The sequence below is a fragment of the Vombatus ursinus genome, unplaced genomic scaffold (genome assembly GCF_900497805.2).
Source record: "Vombatus ursinus unplaced genomic scaffold, bare-nosed wombat genome assembly UNPS02014793.1, whole genome shotgun sequence".
Lineage (NCBI taxonomy): Eukaryota > Metazoa > Chordata > Mammalia > Diprotodontia > Vombatidae > Vombatus > Vombatus ursinus.
Window position 1 is genome coordinate 16,005,941 of NW_020954571.1, and position 26,815 is coordinate 16,032,755.

The 26,815-nt window shown below is 40.3% G+C and overlaps 2 protein-coding genes across 2 annotated transcripts in view; one reads left to right on the forward strand and one right to left on the reverse strand.

Moving 5' to 3' along the window:
* Positions 1–10,691, forward strand: part of PLLP (plasmolipin) — a 35,187-nt gene extending 24,496 nt beyond the window's left edge. Inside the window, exons 2-4 of the mRNA XM_027869388.1 lie at positions 4,443–4,616; positions 8,471–8,593; positions 9,477–10,691. Of these exons, the coding sequence (XP_027725189.1) occupies positions 4,443–4,616; positions 8,471–8,593; positions 9,477–9,593 (414 nt within the window). The 3' untranslated portion in view covers positions 9,594–10,691. The remainder of the gene's footprint in view (positions 1–4,442; positions 4,617–8,470; positions 8,594–9,476) is intronic.
* Positions 10,692–12,741: 2,050 nt separating this feature from the next.
* Positions 12,742–22,233, reverse strand: ARL2BP (ADP ribosylation factor like GTPase 2 binding protein). The gene is made up of 6 exons (XM_027869389.1): positions 22,060–22,233; positions 20,040–20,101; positions 16,956–17,062; positions 15,676–15,761; positions 15,384–15,480; positions 12,742–14,581 (listed from the first exon to the last, which is right to left on the reverse strand). Exons 1-6 carry the CDS (start codon positions 22,098–22,100, stop codon positions 14,480–14,482), a joined length of 495 nt encoding a protein of 164 aa, XP_027725190.1. The 5' UTR covers positions 22,101–22,233; the 3' UTR covers positions 12,742–14,479.
* Between the last annotated feature and the right edge of the window lie 4,582 nt (positions 22,234–26,815).

The following is a 26,815-nucleotide window of genomic DNA, read 5'->3' on the forward strand; positions in this document are numbered from 1 at the left end:
ATACTGGTCTTGAGTTTAGTTAGCATTGGTCTCCCTCCTGTTTCCAGCAGCAAGTCACTTCTCTTTTTGTCCCAGTTTTCTCACCTGTAAAATGGGGATAATAATACTACAATGATGACTGTAACTCATGTTTATCTAGTGCCTTACTGTTAGTAAGGGCAGCTAGGTGTTGAAGTGGATAAAGCACTGAACATGGAATCAGGAAGAAATGAATTCAAATCCAGCCCCAGACACTTACTAGTGGTATGACACTGGGCAAGCCACTGAACTCTGTTTGCCTCAGTTTCCTCATCTATAAAATGAGCTAGAGAAGGAAACGGCAAACCACTCCAGTATCTTTGCCAAGAAAACCCCAAATGGGATCAAGAAGAATTGGACATGACTGAAATGACAGACCAGCAACTGTCAGCAAATCCTGTTTCCAACAATGATGACTTAATTGGTGTCTCATAACACCCTTAGTAAGGGAGGCAAGACAGAGGCTATTATTCCTCTTTTACAGGTGGTCAGTCAATCATTTATTAAGCACCTACTATGTCCCAGGCACTGTGCTAAGTGCTGGGGATACAAAGGAAGACAAAAGAAAGTCCTGGCTCCAAAGGAAGGAGCTGGGCTGTGATAGAATTGACTCAAGAGAGTTTAAGAAATGTAACAGTATAAAGAAACATACTGATGTGTATATGCAGCTCAACAGCCGAGGAAGAGAAGAATGTCACTGAAGGGGTACTCATCTTCTAGGTCACTCAGGCTCAAAACCTAGGGGTTAATCTCAATTCATCACTCTCCTCTACCCCCATATCCAATCTGTTGACCAGTTCTGTCAATTTTACCTTCCAAAGGTCTCTTGTATGCAGGCCCTCATCACCTCACACCTGGACTATTTCGATAGCCTGCTGGTGAGCCTCCCTCCCTCAGGTCTCTCCCCACTCAGTCATTTGCCACTCAACTGTCAAATTGATCATCCTAAAATACAGTTTTGACCATGTCGCACCCTTCCCCCCCACTACTAAGCTTCAGTGGCTTCCTATCACCTCCAAGATCAAATATAAAATCCTTTGTTTGGCAATCTGGCCTCCTCTTACTTTCCTGTCTTCTCGCTGGGCATTTTTACTGGCTATTTCCCATACCCAGAATGTTCTCCTTCCTCATCTCTACCTCCTGGATTCCTGCAAATTCCAGCTAAGATCCTACCCCCTACAAGAAGCCTTTCCTGATCCCCCTTCATGCTAGAGCCTTCTTCCTTTTGGATTCCTTCATATTTATCTTTTGCATATTTTGTTTGTATGTAGTTTTCATGTTGTCTCCCCCATTAGACTGTGTGTGCCCCCTTGAGAGCAGGGACTGTCGTTTGCCTTTCTTTGTATCCCCGTGCTTAGCACAATGACCAGCATATGTTCACTCACATCTGACTCTTGGTGACCCTGTGAACCACAGCATGCCAATAATGTCCATGGGGTTTTCTTGGCAAAGATACTGGAATGGTTTGCCGTTTCCTTCTCCAGGCCTGGTACCATAGTAGGTATAATAAATGTTTATTGACTGCCTAATTCTACTACCTTCTCCTACCACATGTCCCCAAAGGGCGGAGGCTGTTATCTTTCACACACAGTTCCATGAAGCCCATCTGAAGAAAGCCTGCCGATCCTCAACCCTCTGTGACCACAATCTGCCTTCTTCATTCCTGTTCCCAAGGCACTGAATTCCCCTGGGGAAAGAGTCCTACTATAAATCTATTATAAATTCACTTTATCAAGTCTCCACTGGGTCCAAGCTTGATCTTGTACCACAGTCCTTTTGTTCTTGTCTGAATTACTCTTTATTAAACTCTCCTGAGACTGTTGCCTATCTTCCTTTTTTTTCTGAACAAGGTTTCTTTCTACAACATATTTTACAGACAAGTGGTCATCCAGTCTTCAGGAACCGCTAGTGAGGGGGGACTTACCAGCTCCTCAGACCATTCCATTTTAGGATAGTTCTAATTGTTAGGAGATTTTTCCTTAAATTAGGCCCAAGATCTGACTCTCTGCAACTTCTAACCACTGCTGCAGATTTTGCCCTTCAGAGCCTGGCAGAACAAATCTAATTCCTCTCCCATGTATTGGCCCCTTCAAATTCTTGATGTAACTATCATGTCCCTGCTGAGTCTTTTCTTCTTCAAGCTAAACACCCCCAATCCCCCCCGTGGCATGATCTGGAGGCCCTTCCCATCCTCATCATTTTCTCTGGATGCTCTTCAATTTATCGATGTCCTTCCTAAAATGTGTCACCCAGAACTGAACACAATTCTTCAGATGTGGACCTTGAACAGGGTAGAGTTTAGGTATGGGCTTGGATGTGAGGGCCTCTGAAGACCTTTCCAACTGTAAGCTTTGGAAAGCAAGGGTCCTGAGGAGGAGGAGTAAGGGTGGTAGCAGGCCTCCTTGTACCTGTCCCCATGGAAGAAGGAGGATGAGAATGGTGATAGTAAGGATTGGATTTCCCTACAATTGGTAGCTGTTAAAACAGTAGTTCTCAAGCTTTTTGATCTTGGAACCCTTTTATGCTCTTAAAAAATGAGTGCCCCTCAAAGAGCTTTTGTTTGTGTGGGTTATATCTATATTTACTGCATTAGAAGTTAAAACATATTAGAATCATTTTGATAAGTTTCGACCTTATAGGCCCTCCCTCAAAACTGTTGTGTTAAAGCATTAGGACCTGTGAGGGAGGAAGAGGAGTTTGATAACCACATTTAGGCTCTACTTCCCAGAGCTGAGACATGGGGACAAAATACACTACGGCTGAGGGCAGATGCTTAAGCCTCTGTTATGGGCCAAGGAGGCTACATGCTTTCAGGCAAAACACAGCCACTCGGTTTTCCGGGCAGATCATAGATCTTGCTTTAGAAGAGAAAGCAAGGAAGGCAAGGGAATGGATTTTCTCTGCTACTGTCCATGGACTGTTAAACCCTACCTTTCTCAGACCACTTCTGACAGTTCCCCTATTATAATTAGAAGCCTGGGCTGGAGGCATACTGAAACCCTGCTAGTGGCTTTGTTTCTTCTTAATAGTCAATAAGAAACCATGTGGCATAGTAGAGAGAGCTGGTCTTGGAGTAAGTAAGGCTGGTCTGCCTTTGATAGCTCCAGGCCTAGTAACTCTGGACAAGTAATCAGAATGTGAACTTGAGAGCAGGAACAGGCTTGCTTTTCTATTTGCATCTCTAATACTTTAAAATGAATAAACAAACAAACATGCTTTTTTCATTTATTTACTTAACCTCTCAATTCCTCCAGGAAACTCTAAGATACTGAGTTGCAGTGGAAGCAGATTTTGGTTTAACACAACAGGTATTAAAAAACAAACAAACCCAAAACCCACAAACTTCTCTACAAAGCAGATTCCACCCCACCCCCAATCATTAACTAATCAATTGTGAATAGAAAAGGACATATCCTTTTTCTTCGACAATATGGCACTAACATTGACTACAGTATTTGACCAGTTTTGTTGCTTCTGGTTAGTTTTATTTACAGTGTAGTCATTATGTACGATTCCTTTATCATTGCTTTCTTCCCTCTGTATCACCTCATATAAGTTTTTCCATATTCCTCTGAAATCTCCACAATCATCATTCCTACATTCCTGGACATTCTTATGCCATTTGTTCGGCCAATTTGTTCCCCAATCAGTGGGCTATTTTTTCATTTTGATTTCTTTTCAGCTTTAGAGAGTTTTATTAAAAGCTAACTTAAAACTTCTTATCAGAGCTCAAACACGATAGAATTGGTTCATCTGAGCTCCTGAGACCCCAGGTGCTGAGTTCATTTTACCAAAAGCAGTCAGTGTAGGCAGAATCATGTCATGTGGGGGCTACTAATCTCTGTGTAACTCAGTCACAAATTCACTCAAGTTGAACTTGGAGACTCAAAGAATGTCAGAGCTGGAAGAGACCATAAAGGTAACCTAATCCAATCTCCCCCTACCTCCCAATTTTATGAGGAAAGTGAGGCTCCAAGAAAGGCATTTTGCCTTAAGTCACATGAATCCACCAGGGCAAGGCTAGGGAGAATATTAGTTTTGTGAAAACAGTTCCTTTGGCTATTTAAATACATAACATGATGGTGTTCTTAAATCTAGAGTCAGATCACTAGCAGGGAAGCCAAGTTTCCAGGTATGACATTAAGTAGGTCCCTTCCAATGTGGGACCATGAGTTCCTTTAACCTCTCTAGACCTCAGGTTCTCTATTCATAAGATGAAGATAACATTACCTGGACTCTTCCTACCATCCAGTGAGTCTGTGGGAATAGAGGATAGTGACCCTGGTACACAGGCTTAAACATCTCTACAGCATACACAGTATGATGGTAATCAAAAAATGGAGATTCCCACCCCCTGCCCCCAAGCTGTGATCCATCTAGCAGGGAACCTGACTTGATGCTGTGTTCTCATTCTGCCCTTCTAGGTGGTGGGTTTGCTGGTCTGGGCCCTGATTGCAGACACCCCTTATCACTACTACTCAATCTATGGCTGGGTGATGTTTGTAGCAGTCTTCCTCTGGCTGGTGACAATCATCTTCTTCATCATCTACCTGTGGCGACTACATTTGAAACTCTACATGGTACCCTGGCCTTTGGTGGTGAGTGCTGGGAGTGGCCTGTGAAGTCCCTGGCGGACAGGCATTTCTGAAATTAGCTGTTACATTTAGGCTTTTATATCTCTTGGGTTAATGTCAAGAGGCTTGAAAGCCACTAACCAAAACAAGGTTGGAGCCTTGAATTCATTAAACAAACTTGTGTACAGAACATTGGGTTAATGCTAGAGGTGGCAAACATTTTACCTAAGACAATGTCTCTACCCTTGTGGAACAGTTTGATAGGGATTGGCTGAAAGGATCTTGGGGTCTTAGACCATAAGGTCATAGCTTACAGGATTATAGGTCTATAGGGACCTAAAAAATCATCTAGCCCAGGGGCAGCTAGGTGTCAGTGGAAAGAGCACCAGCCCTGCAGTCAGGAGGACCTGAATTCAAAACTGGCCTCAAACACTCGACACTTACTAGCTGTGTGACCCTGGGCAAGTCACTTAACCCCACTGCCTGCCCCTCCCCCCAAAAAAATCATCTAGTCCAATCCTCTCACTTTACAGATGAAGAGGCTTGAAGACGTTAAGTGACTTGTCCAAAGTCAGACAGGTATAGTAAGCATCAGAGGTGGAATCGGAACACAGGATCCTCTTAGAGGACCCAACTCTGGACCATACTGGTAGCTTTGATACTGATTCATATGAATAGTTTTGTGGCTGTTGGAAGCAGTGGATAGAGCACTAGGCCTGGAGTCGGGCAGTCCAGAATTCAAATCTGACCTCAGATTCTTACTAGCTATGTGACCCTGAACAAGTCACTTAACCTATCTGCCTCAGTTTTCTCAACTGTAAAATGTGAATAATAGTACTTACCTTATGGGGTGGTTGTGAATATCAAATGACATACATATAAAAAGCACTTGGCATAGTACCTGGCACATAGTGGGAGCTATATAAATACCTATTCACCTCCCTACATAGTAGGTACCATATAAATACTTATTCCCTTCCATTTTCTTTGTATTTCAGAAAAAGAGAATTAAGGCAAAAAGAATTATCATTTCAAATATTTAAAAGGATTGTCACTAGTTTGTCAAAGAGGCCAAAGGTTTGAATTGCCTCCCAGGTAAAGAACTTGAAATGATGTGGCCCTTCAATATTTTGCAATTAAAAGGCAATTTTAAATTGCAAGGGGGTAGGTGGATTTTTGCCTTTAGGTCCTCCTAAGTCAAACTTATGCCACTGCTGGGCCTTTGGTGATTAAGATCACATTAGTAAAGCCTTAAATGTGAGTCAAAATACTGTTTTGGCATCTGTGGGGATTTGGCACCCAGATTTCATTTGTAGTAGAGAAATGAGCTTGCTGTGGATGCCTGAGGTAGAGCAAAAGGGCTGGAAGTATTCCTAATTATATATAACTGGCATTATCCTCATCGATTCACACCCCCTACCCAAGGGACCACAAGGAAAACATCAAAGGCAGAGCTTGCTGTCTGAGGAAGTTCGCCCAGAAGGGTTCACCCATGATTGTGACATGAATGTAACACAGTTCACTGATCCTCTGTATCCTGATTCAGCTCTGCAAAAAAATGTGATCTCATTATTGTGCTTCCCCCACGGCCTCCTTATTTGTATTTGTGATCCAAAGAATCCCTGCAGCTGGGATCTGGAGCTTTCAAAGGGTAAGAGGCACATGATCTTAAGATAAGCAAAGCCTGGAATAGGCAGCATTGTTCTGAATTCAATGACTTTTTAAAATTAGGAAATGTGAGTCATCCCCAGAGACAGAACTGTTTTGTTAAATCTTTACATCACTGATTAGAAGCCTGTCTTCCTTCTACTGGCAGGGCAGGACTGGGAGGGAAAATCCTCGAGCTACGAAGAGGACTTAATTGAGTCACAGAATCCCAGGGCTTATTGTCCATCCCCCTGTGTCCATGAAAGGCTGCAACTGACTTAAAAAACAAAAAACACAACTCTCCAGGAAAGTTTCTACAATCCCATTTAATTACCAATTTTAGTACTCAGCAATCCTTACGGCCAGGAAGGAAGTTCTTGCCTTGTAATAGTAACCTAGAATTTCTTTAGTCCCTGGCAGTCTTTTAGTTATCATTGGCTTCAGGTAGTCTTCAAACTCATCCTCTAAGCCAGAGATTGCCAACTTTTTCAGTCCCTGCACCTCTTAGCTTTCAGCAAACCTTCCTATAACCTCACATTCAACAGGAAACATACGAAATGTTATCATGGACAGTCACAAGGAGTAGTAAAATTAATTTTAATAATATTCTCTATACACCTTTTAACGCATTTCTCAAACCCCTTGTGGATGCATATACCCCAGACTGAGAACCCCCTACTTGAAACAACAGTATTATCTCCACTCACTTTACAGCTGGGGATAGTAAGGTACAGAAGTAGTGCTTAGCTTAGTTCGGGAGGAAGCATGTCGCTGGCAGAGGTGGGATAAGATTTTGCAGCCCCCGATTCTTTGGGTTGTTGGTTGACCAATATGCAGCAATTCTTGAACATATGTGCTTACCTAGCTGAACAGGATAATAGGGACAGATGGGTAGGTGACTCATTCTTGAATGGACTAGTAGTTATTATGTTAAGTTACAAATCACGTAAAAGATTTGTTTTATTTCCACTCCTGTCCCACTTTAGACTCACGTGCCTCCCCCCCAGTTGTCTTCATTTCTCTGCCTCCCGTGAGCAGAGTCCACTGTCTTCGGCTCTTATCGTCTCAGAATCATGTGGGGTTCCGTACTGGCTCGGCTATGAAATTCTAGTTTCACCATCCATGGGCATGTAGCCTGTGGCCTGTATAGCATGCCTAGTGGGGTAAAAAAGTGAAGGCTCCATTTTCTTCCTGGTCCTGTGGCTTCTACTTGAGAGTGCCTGCCACAGACTCTTGGAACCTTCCTGAAAACAGAGCCCCTGGGGGACAGCTGCCTAATGAGCCTCACTCTGTAGCCAGAGGAAAGCCAGGGCATAAGCACAGCTTCCTACATTTGACTGAGTGGGCTTTTATTTACCATCTGGTGAAATACAAATGATAATTGCTGATACTCAGAAACAACAATTTACCAGGGAGATGGAATGCTGGGTGGGTTTTTAAGCTAGTCCAGTTCCCCACAAGTAGGATACTGGATCACAGTGATACAGTGCTTTAGTTTTTGCAAAGGACTTTTAGATCCCTCCTATCTCATTTTCACATCTAGTCCAGGAAGCTGGTAGAACAAGTTATGTCATTTCCATTTTACAGATGAGGAAACTCAAGACGTACAGATATTGTGACTTGCCCCAGGCACTCCTAGCTTGCTGTATAATAGAATCATTTTTGACGACAGGACATGTTTGTTCTTCATGTGTGGTCTCCATATCCGAATATACTGTTATGCTAAATTTGTGCATTAAAGCTTTCAGCTGAGTGGCTTAAGAGTGACAAAGGGTCAGTACACATTCTTTTGGCATCTTCTAATACCTCAACAACATATTCTAGTTTATAAGGAGTCAGAGGGCAGGTGGTCAATCCTACTACTGCTGGCTCTGGGCTAAGTGTTGTGAAAATTTTGTCTGTCAGGCTTCAGATGATAAGTACATTCTTAAAATAGTGAAAATCAAATCCCAAGAATAATAAAACAGCTAGGATGTCATACTTTAAGGTTTGCCAAGCACTGTACACACTCCTGATTTGATCCTCATAGTTCTATTAGAGGAAGGTGCTACAGGGACTACCCTCATTTTACACAAGAAAATGAAATAACAGTTGTGATTTGCCTTTGTCATGTTACCAGCTAGTGTTGGAGGTGGGATGTGATGTTACCTTTTGGGAAGAGGATAAACCTTTGAGATTGCTGGAACTGGAGCCTCTTGTTTTAAGCTTTTTTCATCTTTTTTTTTCCCCAGCTAATGATATTTAATATAAGTGCCACAATTCTCTACATTACTGGATTCATCACCAGTGCAGTTGCAGTTCAAAAAACATCAATAGCTGGTTCCTATATATTCGACAAAAGGGCTGCTGCTTCTGTAAGTGCCTGGTTCCCCTTTGGTCTTCTCCTCTACAGTCATGGAGGGTGAGTGCTGGGTGGGAGGAGGAGGGAGGAGAAGACCCGACATGGTTATGGATCCAGAATTCAAATCACAAATTTGGTCAAAGGAAAAGTGCACCGGCAGGACTATTTTCCATTCCTGTCAAACCCATTTTATTTTGTAGTTATCAACTCCTTTTTTTCTTAATAATGCAAAGGGGACTGAGATATGATTTCTAACTTGATTATATTTAATAAAGATGTCTGCTGTGAAACTTCAATTAACCAGAATGCTAAGGAATGGGTGGCTCCCAACTAAATTAATCTTCATATTTTGTTGAAAATGTTTTCTAGAGCCTACTTTCCTAATATAAGAAACTGGGAAGAATAGATTTTTTTTTAAAATAAGCATTTCACAACTAGACTAGGTGCGTTAATCTTCCCTTCACAGATGCAAGAGGTTGGGTTAAATCTGGATTGATGCTAGGACATCACCCTGGAAGTTCCCCCCCTTCCCCGTTCTTTTGACTAAATATAGTTTGTAGGAATCTTAGATCACTTATCTAATTCCATTATTTTACAGAGTATTTGGAAAGGAGTCCCAGGAGAAGTAATAACTACCCAATATCACAGAGAAAGTTAGTGGCACAACTAGGACAGCACCCAGGTCTCCTGACTCTTACCACTATACCAGATCCCCAACTTCGGTTTATCTCACTGTCATTTGATGTTTTAAAGTTCTGGTTAACTGCCTGCTCTAATTCATCAAAGTTTTACTGTATTTGCTAATCAAATCAAGCAGATTGTTGTCTCATTCTCCCTATGACATCCACAAAGCTGATTCATCCATTACCAGTCCATTTCTCTGTTTCTCTTCTCAGTTCTTTGCATGTGTAGTGATGATCGCCTATGGAGTGAGTGCTTTCTTCACCTTCCGAGCCTGGAAAGGAATGGGCAGCAATGCGGCCACTAGCCAGATGGCTGGTGGCTATTCCTAAATCCAGCAATGCCCATGGACCACCTTGGTACTGAAGTCTACATGCCATCATGTAGGGGCCTGGATACCACTGGTCAACACCAGGAGGCTATAACTAGCAGAAAACCAGCCCAGCTGTGACCAAATTTGCTATCCTCTGCTGATGGAATCTGTGCTCTCACTCCACTCCTAATGGAACACAATCCACCACCCTGGATTGGCACAATTGGCATTTGTGAGCAGGGGCAGGGAAAAGTCCAAAGAATGAAAGGGTCAAGGATGTTAAACGACCTCACCATCCCTTTAGTCAGGGAAGGCCACCTCTCAGGAAGTGGGGTTGTGGCCATCCCTGCTTTGAACTTGTAAGGCTTCTGTTTCCAGGGCCAGGAATTCAACCCCTTTTACCAGCATTAAATCTGCTAACAAATAACACCTCAAAATTTGTGATCCTATCATGTATACAATGTAAAGGTAACTGTAGTAATGGTAGTAGTCTCATAGTTTTGTGAAAAGACTTCAGCTACTCAAAGTTGCTACAGGAATTTCTCAAATCTGCACCCAAAAGCTGGTCTCACCTCAAACAAAAAGCCAAAGTTGGAGTTATACAGAGAGTATCTAAGCAATGTAAACTCTCCTTTTCTATTTCAATGGAAAAAGGAACAAACTGTCATCTTTACTTTCATAACATCCATGGCTAGTTAAGGGACAAAGGCAAAGAAAGGCCTATAAGATATTAAAAATAAAAATAAACCCCATTAATAAGGCTACTAAAATAAGATAGTGCTTAGGTACTAGTTTAAGGTCTCACTAATATATAGGTGGCATCTCCATGAGGATTTTCACATTTTAGAAGCTTGTATTTAATGGAAACGCTATTTTTACCTGCTTCTCAAAGACACCTGCTGTCCAGTTATTTCCTTATACTTTAAAACATCATTTTCACCTATACATCCTCTTTGAAAAAGCTAAATACCAAGACTGATTTCCTTCCTGACACCACTGGCTGAGCCCAAAGGCTATGGATTTGGGGGTGGGTGACTCACAAGCTTGCCTGATTGTTGGATAATACTGATTTTGTTCTTTGTACATAAATAAAGACCTTGGAAACATCTGTTTGGAAGAGATGTGGATGGAAATTTTTGTAAATGGCTCCATGATATTGTTGCCTTTTGACTAATTTGATTTCTAGCTTTTTGGGGCTGAGTGATTCTTCTGGCCTCAATATCTTCACTATCCTTGTCACTAATAGGTGCTGTGGGAAAAGTGTTATTTTCTCACTGTGAATGCTAAGGCTTGGTGTGATTCCTAGTGTGACTCCCTTCCCGGGATCCCCAGTCCTCCTCCTTGCACTTATATACTGGAAGGGTACTCTGGTATTATCTCTTTTAAGGATTCTAAGACCCTACTACTAATGAAGGCCATTGCTTGGATGTTTTCCTTTTCGTCTACGAGGTCAGAATAAAGGAGGATTGCTCATACTGCTGACCTACTTAAAAAGGTCCTCTGCCATGTCCCAACTGAGCTCCACTGGTGAGATAAGACTGAGACCAGAGAGACAAAGAATTAAGAAGGCAGATGACGTTGGCCCAAAGCTTTGATGGATTAATCAATCTAAACTAATTTTCCAAGCTAAAAGAATGACAGCTCTCAAGTAGAACAGATTAATATGACTTACTGAACTATAAACAATATCCAGTCTAAACCTGTATTCTTAGGGACAATCTCATATTAAACAAAACTATAGAAGCTACATGGCTTAGAAAGGACAAAATAAAAAGAAGCCAAAGTCTTATAAGTAAACATCACATGCTCTGGAAAAGGCTCTAATTCAGCCCCACCACTTTGTGGGACCTGGTCACATGTTGGTCTCATGAATCTTCCTTCACACTTATTACAGACTTAGTACAAGGGCACTGGCTAAATATAAATTACCGATAGCCTGACATCACCTTCAAGTTACCTACATGACTCCTTCAAAAGGCCATTAATAGAGAAGGTATAAACTGGGAGTAATTGTGACCCTTACTTTCAACTTTTGTCCTTTATTAGACATATCCCAAGTTTTGAAGAGTAGCCAGGGCTAAAATTTGACGGCACATTCTAAAAGTTCTTTAAATAAAATACACCTACTTTCACTTGTCTTCCCTGCTCAGATGTTAAAAATATGATCATCGGGCAGCTAGGTGGCACAGTAGATAGAGCATCAGTCCTGGATTCAGGAGGACCTGAGTTCTAATCGGGCCTCAAATACATGACACTAGCGATGTGACCCTGGGCAAGTCACTTAACCCCATTGCGTAGCCAAAAAAAAAAAAAGATCATACACAAATACATGTGGTCTGAATAACATGCATGACACACGACTAAGCCGAGGATGGGCTGTTTCATTACTAACATGGGAAGTGAGATCAAAGAAGTCTTGCTGAAATGTTCCCCAAGCAGCACATAAGCTTCTTTTCAGGGTAAAGTGATTTAAAACTCCTGAATCTCTGTATCCCTGCTCTAAAAGTCTGCTGTGTGCCAGGACACTACTAGGCACAAATGTGGCCATCACTCAAGCCAGCCAGTCATTTTTTAATCAACATCCTACCCAATACTTTGTGTCTGTTTACTGAAGAGGTCATTTGCTTAGGGTTTCTTTTTTTTTTTTTTAACAAAATGGGAACAAAATATGTTTTTTCATTATCCCCTTATCCTCAACCTTTTACACATTCCCACAGATAGGCATGTACCTGTTCGAGTGCCTCTACTGCCCATTCTCTCCCATGCAGTATCTAAACTAGCAATGGGCACCATTCTTCCCTAAAAAGTGACAAAAAACAAAAAGGACAGTTAATCTTTTTCATTACCGTTTCTTGGGGACAGAGGAAATTTTATTCTTGTCTTTGTATCCCCGGTGTTTAGCACAGTGCCAAGCACATTGGAACTTGACAAATACTTACTGGCTGATTCATGTCTAAGTCAGCACCAGACCTGTCCAGCTACAATTTCTAAACCTGATAAAACAGCAAGTACTTTTTGAAGACTCAGGCATTAGATACTCCCACTGGTAATAAGAATAATTCCAACAAGGTTCAGGGGAAAGATGCCTGCTGGACAAACTAATAACTTTCAAAACTGGAGTATTCAGCTTACTTCCAAACCCCAAAAACAGTCACCTGAGGACAGAGTTAAAGAAAGAATGATCTTTAATATTGGAGTATCTGATGTTCTGGCAAAGTGTGTCAGATTACACTTATGGTAAAAAAAAAAAAAATCAACCCAAGCCATGTTTCTCAAAACATGACACACATGTATATATGTATATAAATGTATCCATATATATATATATATACATTTTTAAAAGATATAATCTTCAGTCCATGCCTTAAAATTGGAACAGTCAAATTAAAATTCAATAGTCTTGTTTTTGATTTAAAGGTCAGGTAGCCACTTACATCTTTTCTATTCTCCAAAGTGTTTTGACATATGCATTTTCTTATCAGTACCTTGACAATTATTAGAGAAACTGAACATTTTCCTAAACTGAATAAAGCAGAGATGATAATTCAAGCTTTGCTTTTAGAGCTTTGCTTTTTAGAAAAACTGAGTATTTTTCTAAACTGAAAAAAGCAGACATGATAATTCAAGCTTTTGCCTACTTCCTCCTCATCTTATTCACTCATGTGGACCAATGGAACACCATCTTGGGAGGAGAGGTTTTACGAGGAGAGAGAATATTAACAAGTTTAGGACTCACACTCTTTTGCAGGAAAAACTGATCTCTGATGCATAGGACTTTAACAAATTTATATTAACCATGGAAACATTATGAAAAAAGCACACATTTCAGTCCCTCCTTTTCAATATAAATCAGACCTCAGTATGTAATCTGTAGGGTTTCTAGAAGAAATGGAGTAACAACGTAGGATAACTTTTCACCCAAGAATAGCTTAAACCTAAAAAGTTTTACAACATAACACTTAGCCTTCTTCCTAACTGGACATTCACGGAAGCGCCCAAACCAAATTCACAAGATCTTAGAATTTGCTGCGAAAATGTACACTGTTAGTAGATTCTCAAAGGGTGCTTTGGCTAGACAAAATGAGACTGCTACTATAAGGACAAGCACAAGGTCATGCTGAGGTCACAAGATTTTTACAAACCTAAGACTATGAGTTGGTTTATATATTTTACTTCTAGGCAAACATTTTAGTTTGGGGAAAAACTCTCAGTTAAACCTTGTGTTCCTCAACATTGCTAATACAGTAGAGAGAAAGTTAAAACATCAACTTCATAAATCTCTAAGAAAATGAGCTGGGTTTGAATAATTGTCCCTAGATGAACAAACACTGTCAAAAAGATACCATAAAACATATAGGAATAGGATTCCTTAGGTTGAAATGTATACCAGGAAAAGACAGCCTTGTGTCACAAAGATGTGAGTGGAAAACCTGTCCGTGTTTGGGATGGGAAACATGAGTTGTGATGTTATGATTTAAGAGAAACATGTGCTGCTAACATGCTCCTTCTGGGTCCCCTACCCCCAACATACTGAAAGGGAGCAACAACTGAAATGGGCAATGTAATTTCACTCCAAAGTGTGCACAAGTGTATACACACACACACACACACACACACACACACACAAATTTTCTTTCCCTAACTCTGTCATAAGCACCTGGGGGCTGAGGTCACTTTGGCTGGTGTACTAGGGCTAATGGGGATATTTTGTGAGAAGCCAATATTCCAGCAGAGTTCTTTATGATCACTCTACATTTAACATTAATTAAAAGCACCAGAACAAGGTCAGTCTTTTCCAGCTGTATTCCCCAATCACTGGGCATGTTGTTCATCACGCTGCAGTCACTCACCATCCTTCAAGTTTGGAATGTCCAAGACGATAAACTCTCATCCAGAGAATGTGAACTAGTGCCGTAAATCGTTCTGGGAAGCAGGTATGGAAGATGACTTGCATAATGATGTCACCACTAAACCACTGCTTAAGTCTAGACTTCGGCCTTCTTTTTCCTTTAGAAGAAAAAAAACAACCCTTTAATGTGACAAAAGATTCAAAAGTCTTGAAAAACATCAACAGTGAAGTCCTTCCTAACTCTAGAGTCAAAATTCCTTGGGAAAGTAAGATATTTCACTCCCTAATAGCTTAATGTGAATGAGATTAATAGATGTTGGCTTCGTCCAGAGGAAAAACTATACTCTTAGGGATGTATGCTGAAAGACCCAAAAGAAAAGGGAGGGGAATCACTGTTCATATTATAATTTTCCCAAGATCAACTCTGGTAAGATTCCTCCAAAATAAAATATATTTTCTTTCCCTAAAAAACTCAAAGCACAACCTCAGATATGAACACCCAGGAAAATCCAGCCCAAGTGGGAGATGAGATCATTTTCTTAGGTTTGCACTCACATGCATCATCACTAAAATAAAAATGTGACCTAGCATCAGATAGATCTGGTGGGTCACTGACTGCTAAACATCACCATTAACTGCATAATACCCAGACTAGATCAGCATTACAGGATGGAAGTGGGTAAGGCATAGTGTTTCTATATGACGGGTCCACAGTAGGGACCTTATCTAGGGTATATTGTGACTGCTTTCCATTTCCTCTTCAAATTATCTTGCATTCACTCAGTTTAGGTACTGTATCCCCAGTAGAAGACTAATGTCCTATGAGTAGGGACCATTTTTCATCTTTGTTAGCTCCAGAGCCTGGCACAGTATCTTACACACAGTAGGTGCTTACTGTGTTAAACTGAATTAAATTCCTACAGCTGCAGAAGAGCTATTTAAATGGTGGAAGCTACTTACAGCTCTGTAGTCCAAAAACATTTCTTTGAAGGCCAGGAAATCCGTAAATGTGAGCAGCATGTCAAATATATCACCTGCTACTTCATCTTTATGCTGTCTATTAATGGAAAGGTTAGCAATTTTAGAACTCAGATTAAATTTTAAAGTCTTCCTCTGACTATTTTTCAACATCCTAAAAGATATCTCTACCACCCCAAGACATTCTCTACACAGTACTCTGGCTGTTTCACCACTAAGACATGTGAAGTAGAAGAGGAGAGGTGAAGAGCCCTACATCTCAGGCTCCACTTACTGCAATGTCGTAGTGAAAGTGGCCATGTTAAACCCAGGAATCCTCTCAAGCAGCTGTTCCTCAATATATTTTTCGACCAAAGAGATCTAAAAGATTTGAAAGTCTCCTGATTAGTCATACTCAAAGAAAGTAAATGTTCTTTAACTGAGAACATTTCTTTGTGCATCAACAGCTGATATATAATGCAAACATAACCATCATTACTCCTAAAGATAGATATATATAGATATATCTATATATAACTATATATAGATATATCTATATATATATGCCTTTGTAATTACATACCCTATTTTCACAGGGTACACTTACACAAATATCTTTACTTGATAAAACCTTCTAACTTGATTGTTTAATTAGCTATTTAGTTTCTAGCTTCTGTGTTAAGAAAATTAAGTCCCTGAGGCTAAAACCTGTTCTAAATTAGGCTAACTAATCCTACTGAAATCAAGTGAAGCATCTGAGTCAGCAGAAAGAGCTCTGGAGTAGAATTTAAGAGACTTGAAGCAGAGTCCCTAGTCCTACCACCAACTTTCTGGGTGACCCTAGGCAAAGCTTAAATATGTTTATTATGTCTTAGTTTTCAAATACGCAAAAAGGGACTATAAGAACTATCCTACCTACTGAGTTGTTGTATAATTATAAGAATTTATTGCAATTTTAGTAAAATTAAAACTGTGAAAGAATTTGGAAAAGTAAAAAGTGCTATTATTACTCTTGACTGGACTTGTGTACATGGTAAATGAAGACAGGATCATAGTGGGAGGATATTCGACACCAACATTGTTTTTTAAAATAAGAAACTGATGAACTCTCCCAGACATGTTGATGAAAGTTTTTTGGAAAGAAGGAAATGGGAGGTAAGGTGAAGAATGATTAACAGGAGCTGAAAGAGAAACTCAACTAGGGTTCAAACACTTAACTTGCCTGTTTATCAAAGTAAAGTTATGTTTTAAAAAACATGAGGTACACTGCTCCTCTACAGAAATAGGAGACCCATGGGTTTGAGATACTGCATATAATGGCAGCCTTTTTCAATATGGTGTTTAATTTTGCAGAACTTTTTTTCTTTCTTCCTTTCTTAATACTTTATTATAAGGAATGGTCTCTGGAAGAATGTAAGGGGAGAAATAAAGTGGGACTAGGTAATGTAAAAACAAGGGACCAACAAAAACTTATTTTAAAAAAGACATGGAATACTGCTGATACCTTTTTGTTCTAGGTCTAAATTCAAAGAACGTCTAATCTCTTGGAAAGAGAAAAAAAGGAAACAAACTTACATATTCATTAAAAATAGGCGTATAGATGAGTTTGTTTTCTTCTGTGTCTTCGAACTCTTGGTAGTACTTTTCCATGAAGTTTCTCTGTAATAACTGGAACTCGCCATCTGCAGTGAAGCCATTAAGGTCGTTTAAAAAAAAGGATAAAATGAATCCAGTTAAAGGCTAGAAACTGTCAATTACCTGAACACTTTTATGAATTATAACTCACTCTAAAACTTAAGTTTGCTTTAAATCCAACAAGCAGTGAATTCACTCAGGGAATAAAAAAAATTAACAGACACCAAAAAGCATTTTGGTAGAAAGCTAGGTTAGCATGTGTAAAATTAGAACAAAATAAAAGAAAAATTCTACTTGAAACTAGTCCCTGCAACTGGCAGTTTCTCTGTTTACAAACTACTTCCTTAATGGCAAATCCCAAGAGAAAAGAAAGCTGGCGGCTATTTCAATTGGGCAATATGATTAAGTTGAATAGCACGTTAGTATCTTAATGGGCAAACAGAGTACAGTTTAAACACATACAGGAAGGCCTAGGAAATCCTCCTACGTCTTCATTTCTCTTTGAGGGAACTAATTGGCACACATTCCCCAGTTTTGTCACTCATTTCACAGTCTAAGTACAAGATCCTTGTTAGAAAACTCTTCAAGAGGGAATTTACAGTTTTCCAATTAATTCAAATTCCACCTTTAAAAATAAAAGGCATGCTTTGAAGTTGATATCTCGGGATTATATCTGTTAGGAAAAGAAGCCCCGAAGTCTGCAGTAAATAGTCAAAGCTCATCATTAATATCACTTTGATAGCACACTGATTATAGATGTTTTTTAAAGGAAAAAAATCTATTAATATGCAAGAGTACCACTGTGCTAATTTCATCTGAGAAAAAAGATACTGAAACCTGAAGCTTAGTTTTGAGCCCTCTCCATCCCTAATAGTAAATAAAATGTTCTGAAAAGGACACCCTCCCCCCAAAAATCCATCAAGGCACCCAGCCACCCAGTGTCAAAGGATTACAGATTTAGTGCTAGGAGGGAGCTTAGTGGCCATTAGGTCCAACTGTCTTATTTTACAGATGAGGAAACTGAGGCACAGAGACATTAAGTGATTTGATCCCTGTTACACAGTTCTGAGGTAACATTCAGAGTCTGGTCTGACTGTTTTCCACACTTTAAACCATTGTGCCACCTAACTGTTTCCAATGAAGTTTCTGACTGCAGGTCTGTTCCCAAGATTTCCAATGTTTATTTAAATTTTTATCTATCTTTCTAATTTTGTCTAGATCTGATCTAATTTCTCTCAAGGCTGAGGTCATTAAATCCATGAAAATTTGAATGGCTGATACAAGTTAGGGCATCTCTACTGTCAAGATAAAAATGGAGACCTAAGACAATCATCATTGATAACTTAAGCCAATGGGCATTTTGACTGAACTATTCATATAATCAGTTCCGAACTAAACTTTGAATGAATGAATGTTGCCACCCTATGGAAAGAGGTCATTTAAATTAACATCAATTACAATGGAAAGTTCAGTCTGAATAAGCAACTGTGTACAACCATAGAAGCATTAATTCATCTCAAGATCAGGTACAGTTATCACAATAAAAATGAATGACTTAGCAGACTTTATTTATAAGGAGAACAGCAGCAAGATATACTCATTCAAAAGAAAAAGAACATCATGAAGGAATAACCACTGTATGCCAAAAAGTTATTTCCAATAACAGATATTCCCAAACATGAGCACTGAAGCACAGGAAGAGCATTTAAATGAAAACAAAAGGAATAAACTGCAAATATCGGGATAGTTTTAGGATAATTTCAATAATATTAGCTCATGTTTACATGGTACTCTAAAATTTACAAAGTACTTCCCTCACAACAACCCTATGAGGTAGAGTATTATTTTTCCTCTCTCACAGACGAAGAAAGCCAAGGCTCAGAGACCTGAAGTGACTTGCCTAAAGTCCTCTGGCTAGGAAGCCAAAGATTCAGGATTTCACACTATGTTTTATGATTTTAAGTACAGTATTCCTTTAACTATGCACCGCCTCAAGGTAAAAAGATGATCACAAAATTGCGCCAGAGGCAAGCAAAGGTGGGGAACTTTAACTGCCTAGTGTTCCATTCTAGCTCAGCTTGTAGTAAGTTCTTGACTTGCCTTCTTAACATGGGGGTCCCTGGACCTCTCGGGGGCTAATTAGATTGCTAATCTATCCCCTAGATGGGGGGGAGCAGATTTCAGGGAGTCTGTGAATGTAGAACGTTCAATATTTTGACAACTATATTTCAATATAATTGGTTTCCTTTGAAATCTCATGTATTTTTTATGCATTTAAAATATTACTCTGAGGAGGGGGCCATAGGCTTCTTCATCAGAAGGCCAGAGAGGCTTACGACACAAAAAAAGTTAAGAATCCCTGCTCTAGACCTTATCTTGACCAACAAGGAACTGCTTTGTGTTGCAAAAGCAATGGGAAACCTGGGTGAAAATTATGTCACCTTAGAGTTCACAGGATCCAAGGAAGGCAATGCTAAATATTGTTGTATTACAAAACTCTAACTAAAATAGAACCTTAAAGTTTTAATATTCCTTAGAAGTCATCAAATCCAGCCTCCCTCTTTTTACAGAAATGAAGTAAGACCCACAGAAGAAATAACTTGGTCAAAATAGCAAAGCTGGACTAAAACATCAGTCTTATTACTCTTAGTCCAAAGTTCTTTTGACTAAACTACAGTGATGTTAATTTTCCAAAATGGTGAGAAAAGATAGATTTGAAAGGATCAGTCTTGTGAGGTAATGACTTTTCTGTTATTGGAAATATACAAGCAGAGAAGAGAATGCCACCTATCCTCAGATATGCAGCACAGAAGAGTACTGCAGGGAGTGAGAATGTGAGCTAAAATCTCTTTCAATTCTGGAATTCCAATTCTATTGACAATGTACTGCATCAGAATAAAAATCTCTAAGCCAGGATGTATTATCTTCTTTTTAACACTGGGAGGAGTCTGTATTTTTTTATGCACAAAGTTTAATTTGTTTTAGTTGAGGTATCTATTTTTCTCTTTTATAAATGAAACTTACCCATGATAATGTCCTCTATACATCCAACTACAGCATCAAATTCTGCATCAGAAGCGGAAGAACTAAAAATTAATATCAAGATTATAAGTCAGACCGTTTATCAAATAACTGGTTTAATTCTAATAATCAAAAGATATTTAAAGAGAAATTATCTATATTTGCAAGATTTAAAAAAAAAATTTAAATGCCTATTATAGTTACATCCTGCCTTTAAAGACCAAATTGTTTTACATAAGGTTTTCTGAAATAATAAGCAATAAAAGGAGTCACTACAGAGTTCCTTTAATTATAGATCTGAATCATACAACTTTTTGGCAACATAACTATTTAATTAAGCAAGGAATCCTTGCTCTGCTCTACTTACCGCATCTTTGAAGCTGACCCCAAAACTAGTACAAAACTATCTGCTTATACAATCTGGAGCATTAAAACCTGAGTACCACAGCTGAAGTTGGTCACCTGTTTAGGAGTATAACTCAAAGAGCTGACTTGGAACTTCCCCAAATTCTGTATGATTTTGGTTACCTTAGGGGACCCGTTCTTCCTATGTTGCTATCAAGGTAACTGTAATCAGTTAGATTTCATGACAGAGTTTGAATATTACTGGCTTGAGATAGGCTGGTCCCCATTGTGATGGTGGTATAAAAAATTCCATGACAACATACACTACTGTACTAGAGAAATCACTGGTTGGCCGAAGGGATGGCATTCAGGGTTGAAACACTGAGTGGGCAGGATGAAACCTACTGAGTTTCAATACAGTATAGAAATCTACTCAATTCTTTGGATACCTTTTTCTAAGAGAGCTTTCTTCTAAAGTTCTTTTACCCAACTTAATGAGAAGATCCAAACTGTAGGAACAGAAGCTGGAAGGAATCTTTGAAAATTACTTAATCCAGTGGTCACTAAACTATGGCTGCTTGCCTGCTAGCTAAGCATGAACTTGTACATTAAATTTTTTTCTACTGTATTAAAAAAAATATAAAGATCATTCTTAGCCCCTTGGTTGTACAAATACAGGCCATTGAGTTCAACGCTTTCACTTTACAGATAAGAAAACTGAGGTCCAGAGGGGAAAGAAGTGACTTGCTGGAGATCAAACAGGTATTAAGTAGCAGAATCAGGATTCAAACCTAGGTCCTTTGATCCAAGAAGCAGTGGTGTACAATGGAAAGATTACTGCTTTTTGAGTTAGAGGCCAAAAGTTCAAATCCCACCTTTGGTGCTTACTTACCACCCCGTGTGATCCTGGGCAATTCCTTTAACCCCTCTGGTCCTCACTTTTCCTCATCTGTAAAATGAGGTTGGATTAGATGGCCTCTCAGGTCCCTTTCAGATCCAGATATACCATCCTGTGACTCCAGATCTTTCTACTACACCAAGAGTTCTTGCCCAGGGGTCTGTAGATAGATTCAGGGAGGTCCTTGAACTTGGATGGGGAAAAAAAGAAAATTTCATCTTTATTTTTGCTAATCATTACTCTGAGAAGGGGCCCATAGGCTTCACCAGACAAGGTCCATCCATGACACAAAAGGGACAAATCAACAAGCATTTATTATGTGCCTCCTTACATGCCGGGCATCAGAGATAAAAAGAGAGGCAAAACAAAACAGAACAAACCAAAACAAAACCCCACCAAACTCAGTTTGTGCCCACCAGAAGCTCACAGACTGAAAAAGGGTGAGACCACACCCACCTTCCTCCCTCCTTGCCCCCATTTTACGAATGAGAAACTTGCTTCAGAAAGCAGTTTAAGTGACTGGTCACCCAGGAAACATACTGGGGCAGCACTTGAACCCAGGGCCAAATTCATTCCTCTTTCCACTCCAGCACCTCGCAATCTCTCCTCGTGTAGCTAAAAGCATTGGGGGGCTCCTGGTGCACTGCATCTTTTGACAATCCTTGTGAAAATCTTGCACACTGTCTGGTAGCTGCCTAAGAACCAACTTTCCCTTCCCCCATCCTCACCTCCTCCAAAAAGTTGGGGCTTTTGGGCGAAGCTGTTGCCAGGGTTACTCACATGGCCAGCGCGAAGTTTTCTTCTTCTACAGTGTCCATCATAGTTGACCGTGAAGCTCCCAGTCGTTGTGGGGCCTCCTCCCTCACCTCCACCTGGTCTGAAATGCGGCCTGAGCTCGGGATACAGACTCCGGGCGCCGTGGGCTCCTCCTCCCCCTTTTCCACCCCTCCCCCCTTTCCTCCCCGTCCCGGGTGGGCCGGGTCTCGCGGACCAGCCTGCGCCTGCGCACTGCAGGGACCACTCGGCCCCCTGCAGGGTGCTTCTAGTGCCCCGAGGCTCTAAAAGGTTGCCCCCAAACCACGGCACCGGCCTCGGTCCTGCGGAAGTCGCGAGGGTCGAAACCCTGCCTTCACCCGAGTTGAAGCGACCGTGAGCTCCACCACCGGATTCGATGCCCCACTGAATCCGTTACAGTTCTGCTTTCCCCCCTCCCCCCGCCCCCCTCCGTCGCCGCCCGAATGTAGAATTCATCCTTCCCCTGCTCCCCAAACCCCCCTCCCCGCTGCGCCTCCCGTTACCGTGACGACGGCTCTTTCCGCCAATCCTGTCCCGGCACCCTTCTTTACGAAACGGATAAAGGGCAGGGCTAGCGAGCCTATCACAGCAGACGCCTTCTGCGTCTGCCCGCCCTACGTGAGGTAGCGTGAGGCTAAAGGAGGGAGAGGAAAGTGGGGGAAGAGGAAATAAGTAAATGGGTGAATGAATGAGGAGAGTTTTGTTATCCCCATTTTTGTTGCTGTTGTTGAGTCGTTTCAGTCATGTCCGACTCTTCGTGACCCCATTTAGGGTTTTCTTCGCAAAGAGTGGTGTGCCAGCTCTTTTTACAGATGAGGAAACTGAGGCAAACAGGTTTAAGTGAGTTACCCAGGGTCACACAGCTAGCAGATCTCTGAAGTCGAATTTGAATTCTCGAAGAGGAGTTTTCCTGACTCCAGTTCCAGCTGTCTATCCACTACTGTCATTTGCCTAAATTAGGAGTTCTTGAGCTGGGGAACATAAACTTAAAAATACATATTTTAACCACAAGTTAAGTATAATCGATTTCTTCTCATTCTCTCTCTTTCTCTCTCCTCCCTCCCTTTTTCTCTCTCTGTCTCTCTCCCTCCCCCATCTCTCTGATGATCTCCTTTTCAGCACCTTGCACAGTACCTGGCACATAATATAATAAGTGCTTAATAAATATTTGTTACTTGATGATGGAAAGAGCCCTGGATTTGAAGATGACTTAGGTTCAAATCGTACTTGTATACTTAGAAGCCTTTGTGAGCTTGGGCAAATTACTCCCTGATCCCCTTTAATGCTAGTGTCTTCTCTCTATTGATTTGTCTTCAGTTTATCTTGTATATACCATCTTGTTTGTACATGGTGGTTTTCATTTTGTTTCCCCCATTAGACTGAGCTCCTTGAGAGCAGGGACTGTCTTTTGCTTAGGATGGTGCCTGACACATAGTAGATGCTTAATAAATGCTTACTGACTGCCTGCCTGCCTGACTGATTTCCCTTCTCTAGGCCTGTTTCTTATAAAGTGAGAGTATCCATGATTTCTTTCAGCTGTAGATCCCTTGATGTTATGGAAAAAGAGAGGCATAAGCAGACATTATACATAGACATAGACCTAAGCTAAGAAAGATTCTGGTAGTGATATGAAAGGTGTAGTGCAGGGGGCAGAAAGTGAAGTAATAACCCGTATGTCTTTAGTGCTTTCTTTACAACAACTGGTGGGGTAGGTAGTACAAGTGTTAAATTCTCCTTTTTACCAAAGAAGTATGAGAGAGGTTAAAAGTCACTTACTTAATTTGAGGTCACTTATTGTCAGAGCTAGGATTCTAGTCCAGGTCTTTCCTAATCCCAGGGCTCTCCCATGTTTGCATAATAAGAATGAGAGAAAGATAGAGGCTGAGAGATTAGAAGGCAGAGAAGGGAGGTTAAAAAAGGAGAAGAAACTTAGCCTTTAAAACTTATGCAAAATTTGCAAAAGGATTTCTAAGAACAACAAGGCTTGGACCAGTGTATAATGAGGACTTAATAAATGCTTTCTCTAGCTAGCTAGCTAGCTGTTCCTTAACAGAATTAACTGACAATCTCTATTAGACATCTCGTAGTGTTGTATTTGTTTCAGTTTGTTGCACATGTTAAAGGTGGAGGGGGAAAATGCCAGAAGAAGAATGAGTTAAAAAGGAGAAAGGTGGAGTTCAGCAAAGTGACTAGAATCAGAGGTTCCCAGCCCCCAGCAAGGTGACCAATATGTGGGTGGCAATGCCCAAACGTTGTCTTCAGTTTAAAATAAAGTTTGTCACGGACTCGTGAAGAGTTTAATTTTGGTCCACGGAATTTAACTGGTAGGCAACGTGGATATTGCCGAGTAGGTGGAATCCCATCCAGCCATCTCATGTATGTGATTTGAAAGACAACTACTCCCTCTTCTGGATGCAGAGCAACACTACAAGGAGACTGGGTTAAAAATTGTGGGAATCCAAATTCAAATCAACAAGCATTTATTAAGTACCTACAATGTTCGAGGCACTGTCTAAGCACTTGAAATATGAAAAGACACATAAAGAAATTTGAATGACATATCAAGTAATTTGGGGTGAAAAGGAATCAACAATTTGATAAATGTCTGCTACTGTACCAAGAATTGTGCTAGGTACTATACAAAAACCAAAGTTAGATAGTCCCTTTCTTCAGGGGACTATCATTTAACCATAAACACAGAAATACAATGTGTACATACACACACACACACACACACACACACACACACATATATACATATGTATATCTAACATGTATAATATATAATAACACACATATGTATGTGTGTTTATACAGCATGTGCCAAATAATGTAGTAATGGAATAGAACGGGAAACTAGCAGCTGGGAGCATCAGGAAAGGGCTTATGTGGAAGCTGTCATTTGAGTTGAGCTTTGAAGGAATGTAGCATGTAATTGAGAGCTGGAGTCTTTTAAGTGGTACAGTGAACAGAATGCTGGACCTGGACCCTGGAAGTCCTGAGTAAAAATCTAGCCTCAGACCTTTACTAGCTGTATGACTCATGACAAGTCATTTAACCTCTGCCTCAGTTTCCTCATATGTAAAGTTGTTGTTGAATCATTTTCCAGTCGTTTCTGATTCTTCATGACCCCATTTGGGGTTTTCTTGACAAAGACACTGGAATGGTTTGCCACTTCCTTCTCCAGTTCATTTTACAGATGAGGAGCTGAGGCAAACAGGGTTAAGTGACTTGCCCAGGATCATACAGCTAGTAAGTGTCTGAGGCCAGATTTGAACATATTTGAGTCTTCCTGACTCCAGGCCTGGCAATCAGTCCACTGTGCCACTTAGCTGCTTCCTCATATATAAACTAGCATGTACCTTTCAGGGTTGTTGTGAGGATGAGGTGATATAATGTTTATCTTTGCAAACTCAACGTATATATAAATGCTAGCTACCATTTTCTCTTAGAAATTTTTATGGTACTTTGTTAAACACATTCTTCTGTGAGGCTAGCATATTTTTCCAGGTACTCTAAAGTATTTTTTTTTTCATTTATACCAAACTAATTTTCCTAGGATTTGTCAAAATTCTTTTCTGCCCAGTACTGGTCTTCAAAGAAACAGTCATTTCAAATGTTTCAGCATATCCATATTTGTACTTTGGATGGTTTTTCAATCTCCATTTTTATTTCAGTTAGTCAATAAACATTTATTAAGTACCTGCTATGCTCCAGGCACTGTGCTAACTGTTGGGGATAGAAATAGAGGCAAAAGAATCTCTGTCCTCAAGGAACTCACAATCTAAGGGGTGAGACAATAAAGAAACAAATATGTACAAACTATATACAGGATAAATAGGAACCAATGAGAAGATGGAGGATACTAAAATTAAGAGGGGTTGGGAAAGTCTTCCTGTAAAAGAAAGGATTTTAGTTGGGACTTAAAGGAAGCCAAGGAAGCCAAGAAATGGAAATGGAGGAGGGAGAGCATTCCAGACATGGGGGACAGCCATAGAAAATGACTGGAGCTGATCAACAGTGTCAAAGGCTGCAGAAAGATCAAGGAAAATGAGGATTGAGAAAAGACCATTGGATTTTGCAATTAAGCGATCATTCGTAACTTTGGAGAGAGCAGTTTCAGTGGAATGATGAGGTCAGAAATCAGATTGTAAAAGGTTAAGAAAAGAATGAGAAGAAAGAACCTTTGCAAGGAGCTTAACCACAAAGTCAGAAGAAATATAGGATGGTAGTGAGGATGGAAAGATCAAGTGAGAGTTTTTTCAAGATAGGGGAGACATGGGTATGATTATAGGCAGTAGGAGAGACAGTAGACAGTGTGAGATTGAAGATAAGTGATAGAGTGGAGATGACAGAGGAAGATCATGTGTGTAGGTAGAGGGTTAGCCTTGGTAAAGAGTAAAGCCACCTCTTCACATGAGATAGAAATCTAGGAGGAGATAGTGGCGGAAGGCATCTGAGTAACATAAAATGAGAAAATGGAGAGAAATGGGACCTCATGGTGAATGGCCTCAATATTTTTCTGTAGAATATGAGGCAATGTTCTCACCTGATAGAATGAGGAGAGGTGGAGCCATGGCAGGATTTAACTAGTGATGAAAAGGTTTGCAAGAGCCACTATGGAAAATGAGATAGTGAACTAATTAGGGAGGTATAGTAGGATTGCCTAGGAGCAGTGAGGGCCTAGTTGAGAATTATGGAATGTAAATTTGTAGTAGACCTAGTCAGAACAGTCACATGA

Bases quoted from the DNA above. Each gene is read 5' to 3' on its own strand.
- ARL2BP (XM_027869389.1), bottom strand. From the start codon at position 22,100: ATGATGGACACTGTAGAAGAAGAAAACTTCGCGCTGGCCAT. The intron at 20,102-22,059 runs GTGAGTAACCCT...ATTAATTTTTAG, and splicing joins GAAAACTTCGCGCTGGCCAT to TTCTTCCGCTTCTGATGCAG. The intron at 15,762-16,955 runs GTAAGTTTGTTT...CAAATCTTTTAG, and splicing joins CGCCTATTTTTAATGAATAT to ATCTCTTTGGTCGAAAAATA.